The sequence below is a fragment of the Phalacrocorax carbo genome, chromosome 5, assembly GCF_963921805.1.
Source record: "Phalacrocorax carbo chromosome 5, bPhaCar2.1, whole genome shotgun sequence".
Taxonomy (NCBI): Eukaryota; Metazoa; Chordata; class Aves; order Suliformes; family Phalacrocoracidae; genus Phalacrocorax; species Phalacrocorax carbo.
In genome coordinates, this window is record NC_087517.1 from 23,581,925 (window position 1) to 23,606,607 (window position 24,683).

Here is a 24,683-nt window from a genome sequence, read left to right on the forward strand (position 1 = left end):
CCCTCTCCCCTCCCTTTCCCCCCCCCACCCCCGGGGCTTTGCGCCTCTCGCTGTTCTCCTTTACATTGCATTTCTGTTGGTGTTTTCTTTTAATTTTAATTATTAAACTGTTCTTATCCCAACCCACGAGCGTTACCCTCCTGATTCTCTCCCCCATCTACCGGTGGGGAGTGAGCGAGCGGCTGTGTGGGGCTGAGCTGCCGCTAAACCACGACATTACTATAAACCAGATGGCTGCGGTAAATGTTACAGGAGATTTACTATACCATCTCCTTTCTGCTGAGGTGTTTTATAAATATGGCCTAGGAGCTTGGGTTCTGCTAGTATTAAATACATTTCCAACTATCTACTGCCTTGCAACTTATATTAAAAGATTTATTTAAGGTAAAAAGTAGGAGATACTCTGAGAAAATTTTTATATTAAAAATTGCTGGTTATGTGTTTCCTCTATAGTTTAATTCCATGTAAATTTTCACACCTTCTTCCAACACATTAGCAAGATTCTTATTAAAGCTCCAAAAATGGAAGAAACTACTTACATTGCTATTAGTAGTAAAATGACTCCATGGCACCAGTCTTTGCTGAATAGAACTAACTGATGCTGTGAGTCAGTGACTCAACTAATTCCCAAAAGAATGTAAAAACATGAAAAGTTAACTGTTACAGTTAACAGTTACAGAAGAATAAATATTACTTTGTGGTAAGAATAGAATACCAGAACCTAGGAATCCTAAATTCTGATCCCTGTGGTCTTGCCACTTACTCTTTTTAACTCACCTATTTCATCTGTAAATAATTACCAAGTACTTGATATGAGTAATTATTTAATATTTCTAGATTGAGATAATTTAATGTCACTAGATGAAAAGTGCATTAATTTTCAGTACAACTTAGTATTTTAGTATGCCTTTGTACATATTAATTCTAGTCTAAAATATACTTTAAGATTATATAAGATATGCCATTTCCTTATATACAGAAAAAAAATATTGAATTCTTAATTAAAAGTTAAAAAAAGCCCCTGAAAAGAGTGAACACTTTCTCTCTCCTTATTTATCCTATTATCTTTTTGGCTCATAACACTAACATAATACATACAAAAGGAACTCTATTATCATTGTAGCAAATATTCAAACATATTCTTCCTTGAGTGATTATGCAAAACTACCATTGAAGGTTAATGGGAGATAGGTGCACAAACTGAAGGCACACTATAGCCTGGCATACAACATATTTGAAAATAGTTCCTTTTGGCTGATCTCTTGGCAGTTTTCACACCCCCTCTTAAAACCGTTAGAACTAGTGCAGGTTTTGGTGCATTACAGGATGCCTTAAGAAGCTCCCATTATCTCCTCTCCTCTTAACCACATAATAGAAAAAAAATGAGAGTACCATACACAGAACATACTGAGGAAGGAGAACTTACCTTGAAATTTTTCAACTGGTAAACCTATTTTCTATAATGCTTAGCAGTGAATCACTCTGAAGTGCTGGACCATTCACCGGTGTATGTGTTTTGTGCCAAAGGTTACCAGATTGCAAAAGTGTTCTCATCTCAGAAAGGACCCATAATTCACCATCACCTTATTTTGACAAAACAGAAAAAAACCCCGTCCATCTAGCAGGAACAGGAAAGGGGGGAGAAGGACTGAGAGAAACCTACATTAGCAATGCAGCACATCTTCCAAGGGAAAAGCACATACTATTAAATGATACTAGAAAAGTTGTATCTTTATAGTATGGGATGAGATATTCCTGATTTTTTAGTCCAGTAAGTTTGTAAGGTGGACTTTTAATTTTCCTGAAATATGAGAAAAATAGAAAATTAAAATGAAGCCTTAATGGAGAAAGGTAGGCCAGCTGCCTTTTCCCAGTCTCTCATATCACTAGAGTGGACAGGCAGCAGTGGCAGTTACTTTAGGAGACAACTACCCTCTCCAGCATAGATCTTGGCCTCATGGTCCAGAGCAAACGACTGTTCTCCAGCAGCACAACGAGGTGACAAAGCAAGGTGAGGGCCCACTTGCCAACTTCAGCAAAGCTTTTGACACTGTCTCCCATAGCACCCTCACAGGCAAGCTTAGAAAGTGTGAGTTCCATGAGTGGACAGTGAAGTGGATAGAGAACTGGCTCAACAACAGAGCTCAGAGGGTCATGATCAACGGGGCAGAGTCTGGTTGGAGGCTTGTAACTAGTGGTGTTCCCCAGGGGTCTGTGCTGGGCCCAGTCCTGTTCTACATATTCATCAATGACCTGGACGATGGGACGGAGCAGGTTTGCAGATGATACCAAGCTGGGAGGAGTGGCTGATACACCAGAAGGCTGTGCTGCCATCCAATGAGACCTGGACAGGCTGGAGATCTGGGCCCAGGGGAACCTCATGAAGTCCAACAAAAGCAAATGTAACGTCCTGCACCTGGGGAGGAACAACCCCATGCACCAGTACAGGTTGGGGGTTGATCTGCTGGAAAGTGGCTCTGCTGAGAAGGACCTGGGAGTGCTGGTGGACAGCAAGCTGACTCTGAGCCAGCACTGTGCCCTTGTGGCCAAGAAGGCCAACATTACCTGGGCTGCATTAAAAGGAGTGTGGCCAGCAGGTCAGGGAGGTTATCCTCCCCCTCTCCTCTGCCCTAGTGAGGCCACATTTGGAGTGCTGCATCCAGTTCTGGGCTCCCCAGTTCTAGGAAGACAGGGAACTACTGAAGAGAGTCCAGCAGAGAGCTACAAAGATGGTCAGAGGACTGGAACATCTCTCTTATGAGGAATGGCTGAGAGACCTAGGTTTGTTTAGCCTGGAGAAGACTGAGAGGGGATCTTATCAATGCTTGTAAATAGCTAAAGGGTGGGTGTCAAGAGGGTGGGGCCAGGCTCTTTTCAGTAGTGCCCAGTGACAGGAGAAGGGGCAATGGGCATAAATTGGAACACAGGAATTTCGACCTGAATATGAGGAAAACCTTATTTACTGTGAGGGTGACAGAGCAGTGGAACAGGCTGCCCAGGGAGGTTGTGGAATCTCCTTCCCTGGAGACATTCAAAACCCACCTGGATGCGTTCCTGTGTCCCCTGCTCTAGGTGTCCCTGCTCAAGCAGGGAGGTTGGACAAGATGATCTCTAGAGGTCCCTTCCAAGCCCTACCATTCTGTGATTCTGTGTGAATGATATCTTCTTGTGTTTAGTCTGGATTCCTACCCATCTGCAGCAGAGACCTGATTTATCTTTATCATTGCTTTACATGTCTCAAAATAACTTCTCAGCAATACACTAATTCTGTTTATGTGGGTACACAATCACTGTTAAAGCTGGTGTTCACACCTTAACCAAGCCGTGTTCAATCTAGACCCAATGCATCGGATGGGTGCATACAATCCCCTACAAGCAGTTTTCCTGGTCCTAGACAAAGAAAAGGTCGACCTCACAGTATAACTTCCCCACGTTCTTAGAGACCATTATAAAATTGGGGTTCACTATACCAAAAGATACTGTCACCAGGAAGCTGAGGCTAGAAAACACTCACTTGTAAACATCTACAACCAGTATGCTTTCTCAAACTTGTCTGTGCACTATATACCTCAAGAGCCTTCCAGCTGATGAAAAATGTATCAGATTATTTGAATTTAAACTGCTGTTATTTGTGAGATCAATGACTGCTAAAAATCACAAATATATTTGTCTACAGTTAATATTCTGTCAGTGTTTATGTCACTGCTGAACTGACCCAGACAGAGCTATTTGAAAACTACAGCTATCATTTACAAAGAAAAAGGGGTGTGTCAGTTCTGAAGGAAATTAGATGCAGTTACTGTGTTCTAAAATGAAAGACTAACGTAAAAAATAGTAACATGATGTTCAGCAGGTATATGTAGGTTCAGGACCAAGAAATACACTTCAGAGTTGAAGATCAATTACCAAAAATCAACTGACTAAATTCATTACAAATGTGAAATATCTGGCTCCTACATGCATAATTTTAAATGTAAATTGAAAAACATTACTGGAAAGCTTCAAATACAAAATTAATATTTTATGGCCAAACAAGAAGCACATGAAAAATACAGAAATAAAACACATAGTCCTGTTCTCAAGTGCACACATTATTTTAAGTGATATTAAAAAATTCTGACAAATAAATTCAAAGACAACAGCTGTTTGTGGAAGTTCATTACTATCATCTTCACATTTCCATCTGAAGAAAAATGCAACCCCTTCTCTTGCACATCATACAATTTTCTTTGACAGTTTCACTTACAGTTTCTGAAAGGTAACACCCATACTCTTATAAAATGCATAGGCATTATTCAGTGATCAGAAGGCACCTAGACAAGAGTTTTTCTAGTTTTTCTTAAGGTATAGCATGAACCCTGACTCACATGGAAGTCTACGAGAGTAAATAATCAACACCAATTCCTGCAGCAATTGAAGTTCTCCTGGGAGCTACCCCAGCAAAGTACTAGCTAACATGTTCAGTTTATGATACATAACAGGATTGTAGCCTGACAGAGCTTGACTGCAAATGCAGTCTTTTTGCAGTGCTTGTCAGCAGGAGTTCAGAAATATATTTACCAGACATGTTTGTAGATCCAGCGATTTTAAATACATTATACCAATTTGTAATAGCAGAAAATTTAACTCTCTCTGGAGCTGATAGCTACTGTCTCTAAGAACTTCATTTTGTAGTGTTGTGAACACATGCTCCACTTGAACCGTAAGAGTAGTCCATATTAACTCTGCTTTGGTAAGCACAGTTTTGGAAGATCAGCAGTCTGAGGAATCAAGCAATTCATTGAGATCATGGTCAGTAGCACTAGCTCAGCAGTTACAAAAAAAAGGTAGAAAAACTTGATATATGTTTCTACAAGATACAAGTGGCAATAACTAATTTAGGACTACAGGGGAACAGCAAAGTCACTACCAGTTGGTACTTGTGTCAAAATGAACTGTGTACCTTCATTCCTGCATTTCCGCACTGACGTGGTTTGGGTTTGGCACTGCTTTACCCTGTTGAGCACGCAGTGAAGCAGTCTGTTGATGTATAATGCCACATCAACCCGACAACCGAACTCCACTTACTGACATCCACGCAACACAGATTTAGTGGGGGTAATTTTGTCCCTAGCCAGACACTCACAGCAAATCAGGCTTTTATATATTTTATCCTCAGGTCACTGAAATGATGATGGCTACCAGCCTGTCTAGCCTACGATTGAAATCACACAGTTCAATCCGTGTCCGCATCGGGCTGACTGGTCTCGCTGCTTGCCCGCCGGCACGGCGGTGGCCGGCGCGGATCCCCACTCCCCGGGAAGCCTAGCCCAAGGAGGAGGCGAAGGCCCACCGAGGCGCCCCGCCCCGCCCGGGCCTGCTCTCCTCAGGGCCCTCCTCAGGGCCCCCCGCCAGGCGACACCGCGAGGCGCCACCTCACGCCCCATCGAACCGCCGCCGCCAGGTGACCGCAGCAGAGCGCGCATCGGCGCGCGCCGGCCGGCCCGCCCCCTGGCGCGCGACGGCGCGCTGTTCCCGGACCCGCGGTCGCCGCTGCCCCCAAAGACTACATCTCCCATCATGCAATGCGCGGGTGCGCCCGGCGGGGCGCGGGGCGTGTCGGGCGTCGTGGTTCTCAAGGCGGCCTCCCCGGTGGTCGGCGGGAGGGGTTTTGTGTTCAGTCTCTGGAAGTGCTGCGGTTTCGCGTTGCTCCTCCTGGCAGTGCGAACGGGTGGGGCGTTGGACTCTGAGCGCACCGCGGCTTCGTACAAGCCTTCTTGTTCTTCCGCGGTGCCTGTGAGTTCCTGTGTATCCCGCAACGCTTTCGGAGCTGGTTCGGCCCTCGGCGCCCGCCGTAGGCCGCTGCCTGTCAGCTGTCGGCGCCTTTGTGAGAGGAGCGGCGGAAGCGGAGCGGGGCGCGGCGCGGCGCGGCGGCCGAGGGTGGCTGGAGCGGGAGGAAGCCCTGCTGCAGGTGCGCGGGGCTCCCGCGGCCGTCTGGCTGTGCCTGGGGCCGCTGTCCTTCCCGGCTGCGTGCCGCTGCCTCCCGGTGGGGACCCTCCTCATTTCGGCCTCGCCCGATGGAGCGAGGGGCGCGGCGGCGGCGGCGGCGGGGCGGGGTGGGGTCGGGGTCGGCCCGCCGCGGGGAAGAGGGTGCGGGCGGGCTCCGGGGGGCGCTGGCGGCGCTGCCTTTGGCCGGGCCGGGTCGGGGGCGTGGTAGGACCGTGTCGGGCTGGTGTGCGCTGCCGGGCCCCCTCCCCGCTGTGGCCCCGGCGGGGCTTGCGTCGGGAGCCCGCTGCGGGCCGCACCGGTTCGTACCGCTGTTACCTTAAGGTGGAGTGGGCAGCGCCGGGCCCCCCCTGTGCCTCCCCCGCCCCTCCTCTCTCCTCTGGGACGGCTTGGTTTGTGCCGCTTTGCTTTCCTGGCTCGGCATTAGAAAGGCGGGTGGGGGCAGGAATCCGTGGTGTGGTGACAACGCGCCTCCCTACTGCTCCTTTTAAGTGGCACGGGATTGCCATTTACAGTCGCCGACAGTAGATGTTTTAAAAATTTATTTACTAGTACGTAAGTGTTTGCAGGCAACATGGAGGAATACACACATTTACGCCAGTATGCATCCTACTAAGTATATTGGGAAAGGTGTATGAGGCTTGCATCATTTTGCATCCTTTTCTGTGCTTAGATGTGCTATGCAAACACTTGCAGTTACTCTTAATTTTGAATAACTGAATAGTTATATTACTAATGCTTAATCTGGTGTCATTGTTATCAAGCTTAGTGTAAAAACAGTTAGAGATCCTTTATCTGTTGTAGAATCACTTCTGTACTTTCTTTACTGACTTGCATTTGCTTAAAAAGAGTAAAATTAAGCTTTTCCTCACTCGGCCCATTCACACAGTTTTTCATACCTGTGTCCTGAATCCTTGTTAAATGCTGAAGTGGTTTTTTTTCCCCACCTTTTGTTTATTGTTGACCTTCTTGTGTGTATTTAATTGAGCTAGCTATGTAGCAAAACTTTTTGTAGAATTTTTTTCTTCAAAAGATCCAACAATTTCTTAGCAGTGTACAAAAAGTTTGGTGAGAAAAGTTGATAATGCACATATTTTACAAGGTTTTTTGACCATCACAGTTGTACTTATTTTTCCTTACAATTTATATTAATCCTACTAAATCTTCTAATAAATCTGTATTTTTGAATCCTACAACTGTATGTAGAAGCATGTATAGCTTACATAGTGTTAAGTTATAGCATGCCAATATTTAACCTGTCGAAGTGGAAAGTAAAAGATAGCTATTTTGTTGGTACTCTCCTTGCTGTTTTCAGTCTCATAGTTGGCTCTGTAGCTGTACAGAAATCTAGAGAAAGATCAGATAGTCCCATCTTCGGTACCTAACACTTCCTTCAAAACAGTTCTTTCAGACAGTGTCAGAACTACCTTAGGAACGGACACTGTCAGCTTATCAGTTCTGTCTTAAATCAATCCCTTTAGTAGTGAGAATGTGTTAAGTGAAAGAAATGTGGAAATAGGAATGCGATTTCTTTTTAATTATTATTTTAAGACTTCTCAGAGTTCTGATTTTGGTAAGCTAGTGTAGTTCCTTTAACAATAGCTTCCTTAAAGGAAATCTGCTATCTTTTAAAAAAAAAACAAAACCAAACAAACAAAAACCAAACAGTAGTATGATTTGTGTTGATCAGTGTTTCAGCCATGTCTGACAAAAGTGAACTGAAGGCGGAGTTGGAGCGCAAGAAGCAACGATTAGCTCAAATCAGAGAGGAGAAGAAAAGAAAGGAGGAAGAAAGAAAGAAAAAAGAAGTAAGAAATAATTTTCTCTTTGACGTTTGACTGTTTGCATATGGAACTTTCCCAAAATTTAAGGGTAGGTTCACTTAATCATTTGCTACGTGTTATTCAGGGAGGGTCTATTTAATGGTCTGTTGCTGATGCAAATGTAGCACTTTTGTTTTCTGACGGGAGCAAACACCTACTGTTTTCTTGAGAATTATCCATATGGTAAGTTAGATTGTAATTTTTTTTTAATCCTACACTCGCATAAATTTTGGATTTCTAAAACTACTTGTGTGCATGGGACATTGTTAATCAATTTGCTGTAAAGTATTGCACAAAAGCTCTGCTTAATGAGTTGTGATGGTGTTACTTAGAGAACTCATTTCTGAAGTGCATTTCGGAGGATGTCTGTATGAATTGTCTGACTGTCAGTATTATTATTATTGTACAAACAATGTGCTACATTCTTCTACTCTTTGACTCATCTTTAGCCTGAATTTTAAAATCAGAGCAGCGCTCAGGATGTATATGCTACTCGTGTGTTAGACCTGGTTTGTTAAGTCTTCTGGATTTCTCTCTGCTGAAGTATGTGACAATCAGTGATTTATTACTGTTTTTCTCCTGAATGCAGATTATACCTCATAAAAGAAACTTTTGCTGGAATGTTCTGGTGTTAGGGGTACTTTTTCAAAACTTCCTGTGTTTTGGTTATGACCTTGTAGGCGTTCTAATTAGCATATGACCAAAGACTGGGCAGCTGTCAGCTACATGATTCAGGCAAAAAGGAGAGGGAAATACCTCAAATCATGTTCTGATGATCTTGTACACCACGTACTGCCTGTATCTGAGATTCCACATGTGATGCAATAGCTTATCAGTTGAGAACTTGCTCTAAAATTTGGGAATTCCTTTTTTAAAAGGAATTGTGCAGTAGATTAGAATCATAATGTGCAGTTGTGTGAGGAGCACGACTGTGTCTTTAATCATGGCATAGGGATAGAATAGGTTGGTCTATGTTTTGGTCTAGATTTTGCTGCTTGTATTAAAGGCTTGTATTTGTATTATTTATATTTATAAAAATAATCATTTGCCAATGACTGGGTTGTGAACATGTTAAGCTGTGAATTATATTTCTGTAATTGGATGAACAGTTAAATGAGTGTGGGAAGATACGGAGTGTTCAGCATCTTTTACAGTAGGGCTTGTGTTATTTCTAAATCATAAGGATGGGGGTGTACTTTTTATTCTTTTTTTTTTTATGAAATCTAGCAGATAACAGAACTTAAAACTACTTAAATGCACTGTAAACTTGAAGTTACTGCAAAGTGGTTTTTTAGACTTTTTCTATTTTTTTGTGAAACCTGAGTTTCAAAAGAAAGCTTTCTCACTAAGCAGCTTGTTGATGCTTTTGTTTTTAAAAGTAGCTTAAAATGCACAGACAATCATCACTTTGACATTTTATAGGTAATTTCTTAATTGCTACACACTTTATGTGCTCTATCTAGTCAAGCGTCCTAATACTTTCTTGACCAAAGAGGGGTGTGTCTTACTGTCATTCTAATTCTACAGTGTTTTATTTGACACAGTTATTGCCATTTCAAAACTGGAACAATATGACTGTGGCTTTAAAATACTTTTTATACACAGGTACATTTTTTCCAGTCTTTGCATTTTACAGTGCTTAGCATTAGTGTAAAAAAAAAAAAGTATCCTTTGTGTCAGTCATTTTGACAAGTGAGAAGACACTTTTATGCATATTATATGTCTTTTAAAGACTGTACCAAAGCTACAAAATTTTGTGATTCCCATCTGTCGTTTAGTTTATCTACAGAAAGGACCATTAGAATTACTAGAGTCAAACATCTAACCTGTGTGGTGGTAGGTTTTTTCATGCTACTGAAACCTATGAGATCGCAAAAAATAAATGGAACAGTTTTTAATACTTGTTAAATACTATAACTTAATTATTGAATTATTTTTAGACTGATCAGAAGAAAGACATTCTTCCTGTACAAGAAGAATCTGATCTTGAAAAGAAGAGAAGAGAAGCTGAAGCATTACTTCAGAGCATGGGCTTGACACCAGAGTCTCCTGTTGGTAAGAATGTTAACATTAGTTTGAGATAGATGTTTGGGAGTTTTTTGTTTGTTTTTGTTTGTTTGTGGTTTAGGTGGGTTTGGGTTTGTGGTTTTTTTTGGTGTGGTGGTTGGTTGGTTTGTTTTTGTTAGGATTATGGTATTTGTATAACTAGCATGAAAATTCTATGGCCCTCTTTTGTGGGGTATACATGTCTGTTATAAATGTCAAGTGATCTGCTTCAGTACACTTTACTAGTACTATTTTGTAAAAGATGTGTTTTACACTTAGTGGACTATTTGGAGTCCTTTAGTTAAAATATATAAATACTATGTATTTCTTGTTCTTTTTTCTTTTTTCCGATTTCCCCTGTACGGTATTCTTCTGGTTTTTTTTTTCCTTTTTCTTTTTCATAATGTCAAATTTTAATTCTGATATTTTTGTACAGAGTTGGCTTGTTTCCTTTCTGCATCTTTTACACCCTAATTTTCTTTATCTCAAGTACCTGACTGACTTTGATGGAGTAATAGCAAGGCTAAGTATAAAATTAACTATCAAGTATGATAATTCATATATGTGCCACTGTTGGATGGGTTAGCATATTGGTTGTTGCTTTTAAATAGCCACATCTCTCTGGAAGATGAAAGTAGCAATTCAACTCCACTTTTGCCTCTAGCTCTGAAATCTGAGGGATTTAAAACTTATTTTTCAGTTTGGCTCAGTGGTGAGGATCTATTTCAACTGGTTTTGCAAATAAAAAATAATTTCTATAAATGCAGTATAGCTGTGACTGTATTTTCATGGTTGCTTTTGCGTAGTCCTCAAGTGTTCAAAAGTGAACATGTAATAAACACCATTACAGCTTCTCCCATTCCAACAGCCACAGCAGTCATTTTTAGTAGTTTAGTAGTAGTCTCACAGTTTAGAAACAGTGTTTTAAGTAATCAGTTCTTATTCACCAGAGATATTGTTTGGCAGACTAACAGTTCAGTATTTTCTTGTGTGAGGTCTTGTGAAGGCAGGTGATGAGACCCTTGCAGAAATTCAAGTGGTGGTGGTGGCTGGGTTTTTTTAGATCTGTGAGAGAGAATCTAAAAACCACAGGACAGTCAGTCCTCAAAGTAAGTCATTGCATAAACTGTTCTTGAAAAGCTCTTTGAGGTGCTGGTGTGTAAGACTGGGGCACACCCCTGCGAGTGTTTTTTAATTCCATTGAGCACCTACTTAACCACACCCTTCAACATACACAGATTCACAGGAAATCAAGTATGTTCCCTTTCAAGATAGCCGGATCTGACCTGGATCCTCAATCAAGCTAAAATGTCCTACTCACTACCTCTCAGCGGCATGCCTGAGGCACAGGCTAGCTCTGCTGACTGGATGCTGGCAAAGTATGATAGTACAGTGATCATACGCCTGAACTGAAGGTAACTCACAGCTGACCAGCTTGGTGTGCAGATAGCTTGAGCTCACATTGTCAGTGTAGGTGGATAGCTTGAAATTAGATTCCTTCATAGAAAATTTGTACCAAAAATTCCTAAGGCAATTCCTGTCCCATTAACTGCCAGAAAGAGGTAGCTCTCTTATGGCAGAAGGGACCTTAACAATATAAGTATGCTTTTGATATCTGCCATACTCATTATATAAAAAAGCATACATTAGTGAACCAAAATAACTTTCAAGAGGTATTACACATTCATCCTCTGTTGGGATAAGTGGAATTTTACTTGGTCTTTTTCATAAGAATGTTGGTCTTTAAATAGGTTTCACCTCACTAATGGGTAGACTTTCTTGAAAGCAGTGTGCATCACAAGAGGGCACTGTAGCATCAAAACTAAGCTACTGAATTGTTTTGGCCATGCTTGCTGCTAGATAGAGCTGACTGACTTTGTAAATGGTAACGAGGTATGTTTCTAATGTTGCCTCTTCAGTTAAGAAAGGGTGACATTAAGATGTCATTGTCTCTGATAACACTCAAAAAGAATGTAGGAATATAAAGGCCTACGGGTGTTTCCTTTATAAATTGTTCAGTAGGTGGTGATGATGCCTTGAAGAATATACATGTACACTCTCATATATATATACACACACATATACACCTATATTTATATGGATATATATATATAAAGTGTAAGTATGTGTATGTATGAATTTATGAAGTATAACTCTAGATGTATATAAAAGTCTCTCCTGTAGGAGGAATGAAGTTTTAATAAATTGAAGTATTCACTGTCATACTTGTAAATTTAGGGTAGAAGTTTTTTTCAACCAGAGTCATGTCTCTCTTTTGGGATGGGATGGAAACATTCTTCACCATTCACAATATACTTGTGATTTCAGGAAATTATCTAGAAATGTTGCAGATCTAAATTCAGAATTCTCCCCTGCCTGACCCCTGACAGAGTGGATACCAATTTATATATATATATATAAAAAATGTGTTCAATAATAGTTCTAACCATTATAGTATCTAACTATACTAAGTATCTAATCCATATAGTATCTAACTATGGAAGTTCTAATGTTTCATGTATATATATATATATAAAACTTGTGTTCAGTTGGTTAAAGGTTTTTTTTAAGGGTTGGTAAGGAGTAAATGTGTTCTATGAATTTTTTACATATTGCTGAAAGCTGAGGCATATAAGGACCTTCAACACACAACCTGATCCTTAAGCATAAACCTGAGTTTCACTAAATAACAGGTTTCACTATTTATAGAAAGAAAAGTTGAAAGAAATACTGCAATAGCTTTGTGTTTCTATCGGATTACATTACATCATTCACTGTTATGTATCAGTTCCAAAAACCATGTTGCTTTTTAAACCGTAATTGCAGTCTTCATCTACATGCTAAAAATGAACTGACTTTAAGAAGTTTCAATATAACTAGACTGTTTGTCAAGTAAGAAGAAAGGAAACACGAAAATCCCCCTAAACCCAACACTAGAAACTTTGTTGTAATACACAGGATTTATGTTCATTTGGTTCAAACTAGAACAAAAATAACAGCATGCTTTATGACAAAGCCATTTTATTGGTCCATACTTCAGTGATTATATATTTTGAAACAAAGTTACCAGTTAAATACATTCAGTGTCTAACTTTCAAGAAAAACTGGTATCAAAGCTATCTTAACAACTGTCTTCCTTTTATGTTTAAGCAATGCCATTTAGTGGAAATCACCCTTTGAAAATTGATGCCATCATTTGTCAGAAGTTCTGTTAAAAATCTATTTTCAATTCATTTTTTCTTAAATGTCTTTCCCTCCATGTCTTTTTGAATGCACCTGATGCGTAAATGCCAAACAATTGCATGAAAGTCCAGCATGAATTGTTAACATTGTCTTTTCCCCTCTCTTTCTACTGTTCATTTTCATCCATGTATTTTATGTTTGCCATCACGTTTTTTTTAATACTTCATGTTAAATTAATTTGAAAACATCCTAAGCTGTGCAACCTCTGCGAGTAGTAACAGCGGATACCTGTCTGTTTCACTATTTAGTCCCTCCTCCTACCTCTCCGTCTTCCAAGTCTGTGAGTACGCCAAGTGAGGCTGGAAGCCAGGACTCTGGTGATGGCGCTGTTGGATCTAGGTATGTTGCTTTCCTTGTCATATTCTTTTGCTTAATACTTGTATTCTGAATCATTAAGCTTTACCAGAAATCAAGGTTAATTACTTGATTATAATATAATAATACAAGGTTACGGTGTTATTGAATCTGTGAACAGGGACTGTTTTACAGAAGTACTTTAAAATTTGAAATGCAGCTACACTTAGTAATTTGAAATTGCCAGCACTAACATGGAGTTGTTTAAACTTGCAAGTTAAAAGCAAAATGAGTCTGAATGTCTTGTGGTAATCTTGCTGTAAGCATGAATGTCTCAGGGCAATAGAAAACTGGAAAAGTCCAACTGGTGGGCTCTTCCCAGCTTTCTCTAAAGGAGGGTGTGTACGGATGATAGGCTGTTTCCTTTTTCGCTCTATTCTAGTTGGTCTAATAAAAGATACTGTCTGCAAACTTTGCCTTGCTTCTGGTTTTAACCTTTTTCCTTACTCAGAACAGTATTTCTTGTTATTTCACCTTGCAGTCATCCCTGTAGCACAACTACACCACTCACAGTCCCTCTCATTTGGCTAAAACATAGCACCATGTTAGTACAGCTGCAGGGTGGGTTGGCTGGTTTTTTTTTCCAGTTCCAGTGCTTGCTACATCTATTTGACCATTTTTTGGTGCATGACAATTTGAGGAAATGCTGCTCTAAAGAGAGCCAGATAAATACTTCTGTTAAACTAGGAGTTTAAAGTGGTGATGTAGGGGTGATAAAGTGGGAAGCACTATTTCCAAATGGTATTTCTACTGTTTCCCATGCACAGTCTCCAAATCAGAACAGTATTTGCCTGATTGATAACTCATATTTTCTCAGCAAATTAAGTTAATGTACTTAAATTTTACTGCGTATACGTTGTGAATAAAGTTTAGTTAAAGCACACTTACTAAAGCAGTTATCAGTTACTTTTGTGCTTATATGAGTATTTTAGAGAAAGAATGAATACTTAAACTGCTTTGGAACACCTTTTAAAAAAGACTTCAATGACGTCTTGTATGCGTGTGGATTATGCATGTGTAACTACATACAACCTTAATCTGAAAAGACTCAAGATTTTAATTACCTGACCAAAAGTTAGAAGCGCTATACCTGGCATTTCATATCAATATGAGACACATTAGAAAGACAAATTCTTCCACTGTGCTTGATAATCTTAAAACAAACCTTTTCATACTGGTATATTATTTCAGTTCGTATTTTTGGTCTGTGGCCATTTGTTCTCTGGTCATGCTGCAACTATACTTTACAAAGATGATCTCAATTAGTTTAGTCTTTTTTTCCTCTGTGATGCAGAATCTTGCCAGTAACTTTACTTATTTAGTAATTAGTAGAGCAGCGTTCAGACTGTGTTCCTGTTGTTACTTCCATCTGTTTTGCTTTATTTTCATCATAAAGAGTTTTGGTTCCCAGTTTGATACTGTTCTTTCTCTTTCCTCAGTTAAGAGTATAAATTCAAGACTGGAAGTTAATACAGTTATTTTACTTTCAGCTTAGGTGGATGCTTCATAGAATTGGCTGAAATGCAGAAAATACTTTTAGAGATATAGGAAGCGTTAGGAATATGCCTACAGAGAAGTTTGGGCATATGTGAAAGATTAGGAACTTCTGTTCACTGAAGCCTGTAGATAAAGTCATTTAACTTAAGGCATAATAAACATCTGGAAAGCAAAATTAACAGTATTTTACATCATTTTGGTACACATGCAATAGGTGAATGTTATCTCAGACAGTTACCTTTATTTTAAAAGAAAATTTAATTTGAGAAATATTTAACGGTATATCCTGTACTGCTTGTTGACCTGAAGTATTTTAAAAGGCAGACTATCCCTGGTGCCACTGAAGTAACTGTTGAAAGGTAAAAGAACACTTTGAAAGCAGGAAAGCAACCTCAGTAAGGGCTAGGTCTTAAGCAGGCACAAAAGTTGGAGCCTTTTAAATTTGTAGCTCTTTCCCCAACTTTGTCTCAAGTGGGACTGAAAAAGTTGAGGAAATGTTTGACAAGTATTGTGGTAATGCAGCATTTGAATCTGTAGATAAGTCACCCTTTGTAGAAGCAACATGAAGGTTGGGGGGGTGGTGGTTTGATTTGCCTTTTTGTTTTCTTTTTTAATGCACAATTGAACGACACATGAGCAATATCCAGCTTGAAGTCTCAGGCACTAAATTAAACTCCAAGCTTAAACCTATTTGGGCAATAAAAATAGCACAGACCTAAAAAAATAAGTGTACTCAGAATAATTGGCTTTATGGTGAAATGGTGTATTTTCTGATGCATAACAAATATGGAAAGGTTTTAGAGATCTAGGTATTAAGCTGTTGCTGTGGATGCAGTAGCAGTTATGTAGAATGATTTACTAAATATGAAGACAGTGGATTTGTAATTCTTAATTAAACTATAATTATGCTTCTAATGCATACTTACTACGAGAAGAAGGTAGTGCATGACACACCCATATTTATGAGTGTTTATGGCATCACCTGTACACTTTTGAGATCAACTTTACCTTCAGGAATTCTGCACTTGGTTTATAAGAACATTTCCATCTAGGGGATGGAAATGGAAAATTAGCTTTTATTGACTTACCACAGTAAAATATCACATATTCTTTATTTTTAATTTGTTTATAAAACATGATTTAAAATAAGAATCTAGGCATCTAAGAATTTCAGAAAAATATTGCATGTTCATCTGTTAATCCCTCTCTTATGAACTTGTTATAAAATACTGCCTAAGCCTGGTAGAAGGCAGTAGGCTAAATGAAAATTTGTGGAGAAGGGGTGTAGGCTAAAAATGAAGGAAAGGGAAGATTTATTTCCCCCTTCATATTTCTTCTGCTACAGAAGTGACTTGAAATGGATCTGTTCTGTTCATTATTCCCCATGACTTTGAAATGTGTTATTAACATAAAGCCCACTATTTCTAAGAGATTTAAATATCTCAGATGGAGTTGGCTCTAAATCAGATGACACTTACAAGCCCAAGGCAGTGCTTAACCCATAATTACTGCAGTGTCACATCTTGGAAACTCTAGCAGTTCTCTATCCCAGTGGAAATGCATTTTTGCCTCTCTACCAAAAGGCTTATGTGTTGACTCATTTCCTTTACCAGTATGACAGTTTCCTCCACATATTTACTGCTCTGGGCAAGATTGCATTACGTTAACAAATCTGTCTTCGTATGACATGAACAAATCTGAACAGATTTAAAACGGAATTTGAAGTTTTTAATGGTTCCTGTCAGGATTTAAAATACTTTTATTTGCTGCTCATAAAGGCTACATTTGATTGCAGATCCTTAACTTTCAATCTTCAAAATAATTCAATTCTTTTCTAATAGCTCTGAATGCCATGTTTGCTTTTTAACTTTTGTATTTACTGCATGTATTATTGCACTGAATGGTTGCTGAATTTCCCTTTACGGATGTTACATTGCTTTGTTTCTTGTGAACAATGAAATAACTATAAGCTTACTGTAACTCTAGCATTTCATAGTGTGTTTTTGCTTCACTAATCTCTGGCCTTTTTTGCTAATGCTGCATGATTGTTCAACCTGGGGTATCAGGACGCTGCATTGGGATACTGATCCATCAGTTCTTCAGCTTCACTCTGATTCCGATTTGGGGTATTGCATAGATTTCTTATATTCCCTCTTTCATGTACTTATGGATAATAAGAGTTTATTTTTTCTTTAAGACTTCAAATTGTTGTTAAGAGACTGTTCTGTGAGTAATAGAAATTCACTGTCTCTAGACTTAGTGCAGTTTGCTTGCAATGGGGAATTTTTATATTATTTAATATACACAAGATGCTTATTTCTAATAAAACTTATTTATGGTTTTTTTGAGTCTTTCTTTGGCAAAATATAAACTTTTAAAAGTTACTTTCAAAATAAAAAGCTTAGAATAACTCTATTTAAAAACAGAGTGACTCCCATATTTTCTTATAAATATGTTTATAAAAGCTGTAGCTCATTATAAGCACTTACTAAGGCCCATATCATGCTGTAAGAATTATGATTCTGCCCACTAAAACCTTTCAAAAGGGATTACTCTCTATTTTGCTTTTGTCTTAGGAGAAGGGTAGATAATAAGAAACAAAATTTGATATAGGTAAATTGTTTGATCGTTGCAGTATTACTACAATAATTCAGTCACTAACTTCCTATAAAAACTAGTTTCAGTATGTAATGTTATATGGGTTTTGGAAGTATATTATGCATTGTCATTTGTTACTAGCTATATCTGCATTTATAAGATATTCCATAAGCTGAAGTTAGAAAGCTCAGAGGTTTTCAGTATCGTATTCTGGAGTAATGTATTATGGATAAATCACTTGTCAGTGCAGATTTGCTGTTCTTAATTCTAAATAGTATCTTAGAGGTAGACAAAGAAGGGCAGCAAAGTTAAGGACTAGGAAATGCTGTTTTTTAAGCTTCAAAATCCTAGAACCACTGCTGTACAAACATGACTCATGAACAGATCTGTCCAACTGAAAATATGGATATGTCACATAGCAGTGCCCTAGTCAACCACAAAGAGCAAAACTTTAAAATTATACCCTGTAATGCAGATATTTATATATAATATCTGCATACCTTCCTTTTTGTTGCAGATGTATAAATAGCTGCTGATTTTAAATAATAATAATAAATTTTAGTCATAATCATGACTTTTTCAGAGTTAAGTTTCCACTGGATTAAGTTTGTCTAAGCAGTGCTGTGATATGACAAGTTGGGTGTTATTCTAGGCAAAATGTGAAGTAATTAATGAAGTTAAAAAGCTTATCTGATTTCTCTATTAATTTTCTTTAGACGTGGACCTGTTAAACTTGGAATGGCCAAAATTACACAAGTTGACTTTCCTCCTCGAGAAATTGTTACGTATACCAAGGAGACTCAAACACCTGTTATGACTCAGCCAAAGGAAGGTGAATGGTTAACTTCTTGCTACCTAAGTTGTTATTCTTTTATTTTATTATGATAATGATGACTGACTGAATTAGAGCAAGCACTTGTGATCTTGAAACTTGATAAAGTAGAATGAACATTGATGTGTGAGATAACTGATGTAAATTCAATTATTAAATTCATACAGGTCTTGCTTAAGAGTGTTACTGTCATTCTGCATCTTGTTTAACAGTACTTTTATTACTAACACATGGTATTCCCTCACTCCCAGTTAATGTTCAGATTAGAAACTGAGTTGCTTAATTAGCTGACAACTGATAAATAAAAGTGGCATTATCTTGCATTTATGACATTTAAGAATCCACACATAACTTATCGAAGGCTGTATATCCTTACAACAAAATTAACAACTAAACTCCCCACCCCACACTTTAAGAATTTGAATTTTTATACCTGGAGTTTATACATTGAGTTTTAAAAGAAGGAACTAATTTCTTTTTAACCCATGCACTTTCTGTTCTCAGCATTGCACATATGCTTTCCTTCAGTCATGATTTGTTTGCCTTTAAATTGCTGGTGTTTCCAGAAACTGTATAATTTAACTGGAAGTGTAATACAGCTGATATAGAGTGTAAACCATAATACAAGTGATGCAGAAATGTTGTTGCTCCAGTCTACATCAATATGCTGCTGTTGTCTGGAGCATGTCCTGAAGTCACTTTGGAAAGTTTAACTAGATGCAGATGACACTATGAATGAGATTAAGTGAGGCAGGGAACAGGAGGGGAAAAAAAGGGACGTAAATTGCAACAATACTTTGTGTTGAGAAGTTTCTTCCCTTCTTATCTCTGGGTGTCCAATATAAGCGATCAGTGTGTCTTCAGAACACAAACTACATCTTTCAAATTTCATTATTCAGTGAGCCAGAATAACAGAGGATATGCTTTTTCTCTGTGTTTCTTTTCCATTCTTCATTTTATCTGTAGCCCTGCATGGGTAGGTGTTTTGGGTTTTCCTGTTTTTATTTTTCCCACCCCCTTACCTTTTCCTTTCTCTAATCCCCTCAGTTTTTTTCCTCCCCTCTCAGGTTCATGGAGTCTGAAGACTTTGTTCATAGTTTGTGTGCTTTAAGAGTTTTACTTCTGCTGCCTGCTGTCAGTGGAAATTGCCTAGGACTGTATGATCTTAGTTTTACACTTGGTGGATAGGCAGTAGTTGAGGTTTACTGCAGTGGAGATGGAAAGGTAGGCCATCTGTATTTCTGCATCTACCAGAAAGCTCTTTCAGTACAGATGTTGTCTCCTGCTCCATTCCACCTTAAAAATAATACTGTTTTCTTGAGGGCCACCATCATTATTTTATGTATGTGTACTTCACAAAAGTTGCTTACAGATGCTTCTTCATAATTCCAGTGTCAAGGATCTTTTTAAGGTCTGTCTTAAGACTGCCTAAATACATTAATTATTAAACTCTATGTTCATAGTTTATGATTATGTCTGAAATAGGAAATGGGTTAAAATCATGCTGCCTCCATAAAGAGAGTCAGTAGGTGAGAGATTTTAATTATGGGAAGAAAATTTTGAAGTCTCTGCTTTTGTCGCTTGTTTCAATGTGCTGAATTTTCAGAGAGCGATTAGATAAATTAAAATTAGCTGCATTCTGTCTTATTGATTCTTGTTTCTTCTCACAGTCTGAGGGGGGTTTTATTTTATTGAGTATACTCTAAAGATAATCTTACAAAATACACTTGAAAGTTGAGCTTGCAGCTGAATTTACACATACAAGTAATCTTCAGTAGGTGCCTCATCTAGCAACAAGTTGCATCTTGGCTAGGTTAGCTCCAATGTTCACACTTTCTATAAAACAAAGTGGACTGGACCTTTCTTAATTATCAAATCTTGAGGTTCTAAAATGGTGTTGGAGCTGTGCTTTTGAACAAAGGAAAATAGAAGCAGGTTTATTAGATGTGTTGTGCAGTCATTCTGCAGGTTTAGGTCCACTTGTGCTGTAGGTTGAATTGTGCTAACACTGATTTGGGGGGGCAGGAAACAACAAAAAAAAAACCCAAAACTAAAAAACCACTTCCACTTCTGTGTGCCACAATGGTTATGTAGTTATATTGTAACCTGAACTGGGAAACATTCAAGCTACAACTAATCTGTCTGGTGGGACAGATAGGAAGTACAGGAAAAGTAGTGTTAAGCTAAAACAGCTCCTAACTGTCATGGAAATCTACATGGCAACACAAATGAAGTGACGGTTATATGGGGGAGTTTTAAGTCGAGGACATGAAAAGTTGGCCTTTGGAGTTGCCCATTTTGGATTCAGTGTAACAAATAGTTAAATTTAAATAATGAGTACCTTTCACCTGACCAGTTCACTTTTTAAAACCAGAAGGTCACTCATATCAGAAGCTGATAGAAAAGACTGTATTCAGTAGTTGAGAAATCTGAAATAGGAAAATCCCGTAGTTAGAGAAGGGAGGTAGACTAAGTTTATATGTTCATGCTTCTGTATAGTGCAGACATGTTGCACCACCCTAGACAACATTCAAATATTAAGTAACTCCCTGCCACTGTATTACAGATGTGAGGCTGCACCTGTTTTGAGCCAATGGTCCTCTCCATTAGTAATGAAAGAATGACCGGTTTGCATGCAGCCCTAGGTGCTAGAGCTAGAATGTGATCTCAGTGCTAGTGGCACTATAGCCTCTTTATGCTAAGACAAAAAGTATCACTGCTGGAATTACAGGTTTTCCACATTTCTTCACCCCACCCCTTGGAAGTGTTATATCCAAAATAGCAGATAGCCTTGTCTTTCTCTTATACAATGCCCATCTCTTAATTTTAAATTGTGACAGCTTCCTTAGGAGATGGAGGCATTTAGTGTGCTAACGGTTCTCACAACTTCCATTATTTTACTGCAGTACTAAAAGTTGATTTATGATGACCTCAAAGTATTTGAAAACTGCCTGTCTTAGGAAGATTGATTCCTTTTGATTTTATTGTTTTACAATATCATAAAGTGTCTCTCCTAGATATCTCTCTCACTGTAACTAGAGATTGAGACATCTTTAGAACACAAAGTATTTTGCCACAGGAAATCATCTGCTGTATTTTGAACAGTATGGAATATTAAATTTCCCCTTAATTGAAGTGAATAAACAGGTTTCACAGTTGTTATAGGAAGATGCCCACATCCAAAGTAGACTTAGAAGGTAAATCTTCAATATTTGTTTTATGGGCTTTTCATATGATGTATGTAACCCGCAGCTGCTCTTTCCTGTAGGTCCCATGTATACAAGTAAGTGACTAAGGATATAGAAGAGAAACACAGTAAGAAACAGTGTCAGGGGTGGTGGACTTGGTGCTCTCAAACGTCTTGCTTTGATGGAAATACTGACATGTCTGTCTTCAGTACTACTTCTCCCCACCCCCTTTTTGTTTTTTTTGTTTGTTTGGGGTTTTTTTCCCTCCAGAATTTTCAATAGCCTTAGTTTTCTAACCCTACTGTTTCTGTAGCAGCTGTATGTATTGTGTGAAAGGGACAACATTAAATCATTAAGTGGTTCATTGTTCTGAGGAATATAGCAGACAAAATACACCCTTTTTTTTTTTTCTTGTTCTCTTGGCATGTCCTGTTTCTGGTTTTGGGGGTTTTGTCATTCTGTGATACAGTGATGATGGCCATCTTTTTTGTTTAGGGACCAAATAAATTTATTTTGGCTTGCTAAACATGTCATGCCATACTTGGTCTGTTCTCCCTTATTTCATAACTAATAAGCCTAACTGTCTATGTCTCTACACCGTTATACACTTCAGTAACTTTTGTTACCATCATCCTGTGTTTAGGCTGCTCCATTCCCCAGCATCCTTGTTCTGCCATCCCCTTTTCTAGTATCTAAATCCATTTCTCACTTCCCATGATGCTGTGTGTAACACTGCCTGCTTCCCTCATTGTCCAATTTTGGTGGACATGTTTTTTTAGTTAGTGTGGTCAACCCTTTTTAGGGCTGTTACTTAGCCTCTATTTGGCATGCTGTATCAGGCTGCAGATTTTCAGATCTACTCTCTGAAAATACATTTGAAATTACATTCATACACTCATTTCTTTCTAGCAGGCAGCTAGATGCAATTCAGATGTGAACCCTGGCATATGTCTTAATGTTCTGCAGGCTCCATCTTGGCTGCCACACAGAGTACTGTAATCATTTGTGCTAAACTTCTTTTTCTTATCTGTTCCTTTGTGGTTTGCTAATATATCGTTTAAATTAGCATGGAAATAAATTTGTCACCGGAAGGCCCAATAAAGATGTGTAAGGAGTCCCCGAAGCAGTTAATCCAAAGAAAGATAGGCATGCAGGGGAATATGATTCTGCTCAACTGTTACAATTAAGGCTTTTTCTGGGCTAAGGGGATACTTGTTGTTTAGTGCTGCTGTACAATATTGTGCATGTGCAATCACAACTAATTGCAGACAGTATTATTGCATTAGCTCCACTCTTTGAGGGATTATAGTCTGGTAAAGTCTCCAAGACACAGAATGAAAATATTAAGCATTTTTTGTCCTTTTAATTCTGACTTAAGCTGAGTAGTAACAATTTGGTATACAGGATTGGCTTCTTGAATGCTGTTACAGTGAGTGTAGCATTTTTACATTTTAATATTTTAAATAGTAATGGGCCCTTATATTCATGTATTATCCTGTACATGCCTTAAATGTACAGTGAAATATATATAGGAAAACTTGATATGAAGACATTCGGCTTAACAAAAGCCACCCATTTCACAGATGATTTAACTTTGATTAACCTACTCCACAGCAACAGATTACTGAGACAACTGGAACTTCACTCTATAGTGTTATTGCTAGGTGCAGCCTAATTTACAGCACTGCTTTTCTTTCTGGCTTGCCAAAATACATCATAGTTCTGATGTGAACTTGAAGTAAAAATTCAGTGGTTCATTAAACCTGTTTTTAGCATTCATTGACAAGAAATTTGTTGCATAAATATAGCAGCTACTTCAATAGCAATCTTTACTGCTCAGTTTGTAACCTTAAATCCCCTGTTTGCCTGTCAGAAATAACATGGAGTTAATCCCTTAGCATATTAGAATGAATAATCATCAATCTGTTGATGTGACATAGACTCCCATTTCCTGTCTTCATGGCCCTGTGACTTGGGGCCTAGTCTTAGGAGCCTTTTTTAAATGTGGAAATTGTATTTGATATACTGACAATTGAAGTGGCATAAGATGCCAGTAGGTACAGTCAATAATGAATAAGGAGGATGAAGTTAGGCAGTGTCTTCAAGGTTTCCAAATTTATGTAGCTGACTTGAAATAACGGAGTACACCAGTGTATCATGGGTTCTTGACTTACTAGAGGCGGAACTTTTCAGAAATAGTACATCCAATCTTTCAGTGCTTGCTGGGTAATATATTACTGTTATGCCAATTCTTTGCATATACCAGCACCTGGCCTGTTATTAAATAAATTTAAGTTAAAGGAGAGACAGGAAGAGTAATAAAACAAAAATTTCTTATTTCTTTTGTTGTCAAATAGCTTCATGCTGCCTTTTTTGATTGTAAGCTTCTGTGAGAAAGCATCCTAACTGTGGGTAGTGAGATCAAGAAACTTTTATATGGGGGGGTTTTTTGTTTTGTGGTGTTGTGGTTTTTTGGGGTTTTTTTTCCCCTCCAGATCCCGTAATGAGAAAGTTTGCATATGACTTTTCTTTAGAGAGAAGGCTTTAGATTTATGTAGTTACAGATAAATCACAGTGAGATGACATGTTCAATTTCAAGTCTGATACTTTCAGAATATTAAAGTGCTATATCCTGCATTTAAATGCAGTAATATCAGATGGCTAAATGCAGTAATATCTGCTGGCTGTATGCAGTGAAAGTACTATGAAGGAATTTAGATCTCTGTATAATATATGCCATTTATGTTTCAAACATTAAAAGGCAAGAGCAATCAACTATATGATCTTTTGAATAAAATATGTAGATTAGTAGGTCACTTAGCACTAAGGGGTTGACCATCTGCATTTGACGAGAATTTGACTCCTGTCACTGAAAATGGTACTTAGAATCAGTGTAGTATGACTAAAGGGGGATTGGGCTGAAATTTCTAATTTGGGACTTTGAAAGCTAGGATAATGTATCCAGGGTGACCCAAAACCAAATTTCTGAATTCAAAAGCATCATTTAAATCTGCAAGATTGATTGGCAGAGCAAACAAGAGGGGGATTTTTATCCAAGTGGCTGTAATGTGAATATGTGGTCCTGTGTTTGTTGTTCTCAATCATGTGTTAACTCCT

General features: G+C 38.5%; 1 protein-coding gene across 3 annotated transcripts in view; it reads left to right on the plus strand.

Annotated features, from left to right (window-relative positions):
- Positions 1-5,609: 5,609 nt before the first annotated feature.
- The window catches only part of DYNC1I2 (dynein cytoplasmic 1 intermediate chain 2), a 31,910-nt gene continuing 12,836 nt past the window's right edge, over positions 5,610-24,683 (plus strand). Inside the window, exons 1-6 of one of the 3 annotated variants that reach the window (XM_064451587.1) lie at positions 5,610-6,025; positions 7,676-7,793; positions 9,749-9,863; positions 13,346-13,436; positions 17,015-17,074; positions 18,263-18,378. In XM_064451587.1, coding sequence (XP_064307657.1) covers positions 7,686-7,793; positions 9,749-9,863; positions 13,346-13,436; positions 17,015-17,074; positions 18,263-18,378 — 490 coding nt within the window. In that variant the 5' untranslated portion in view covers positions 5,610-6,025; positions 7,676-7,685. The remainder of the gene's footprint in view (positions 6,026-7,675; positions 7,794-9,748; positions 9,864-13,345; positions 13,437-17,014; positions 17,075-18,262; positions 18,379-24,683) is intronic. The other 2 variants (XM_064451586.1, XM_064451589.1) reach the window with 2 other exon arrangements.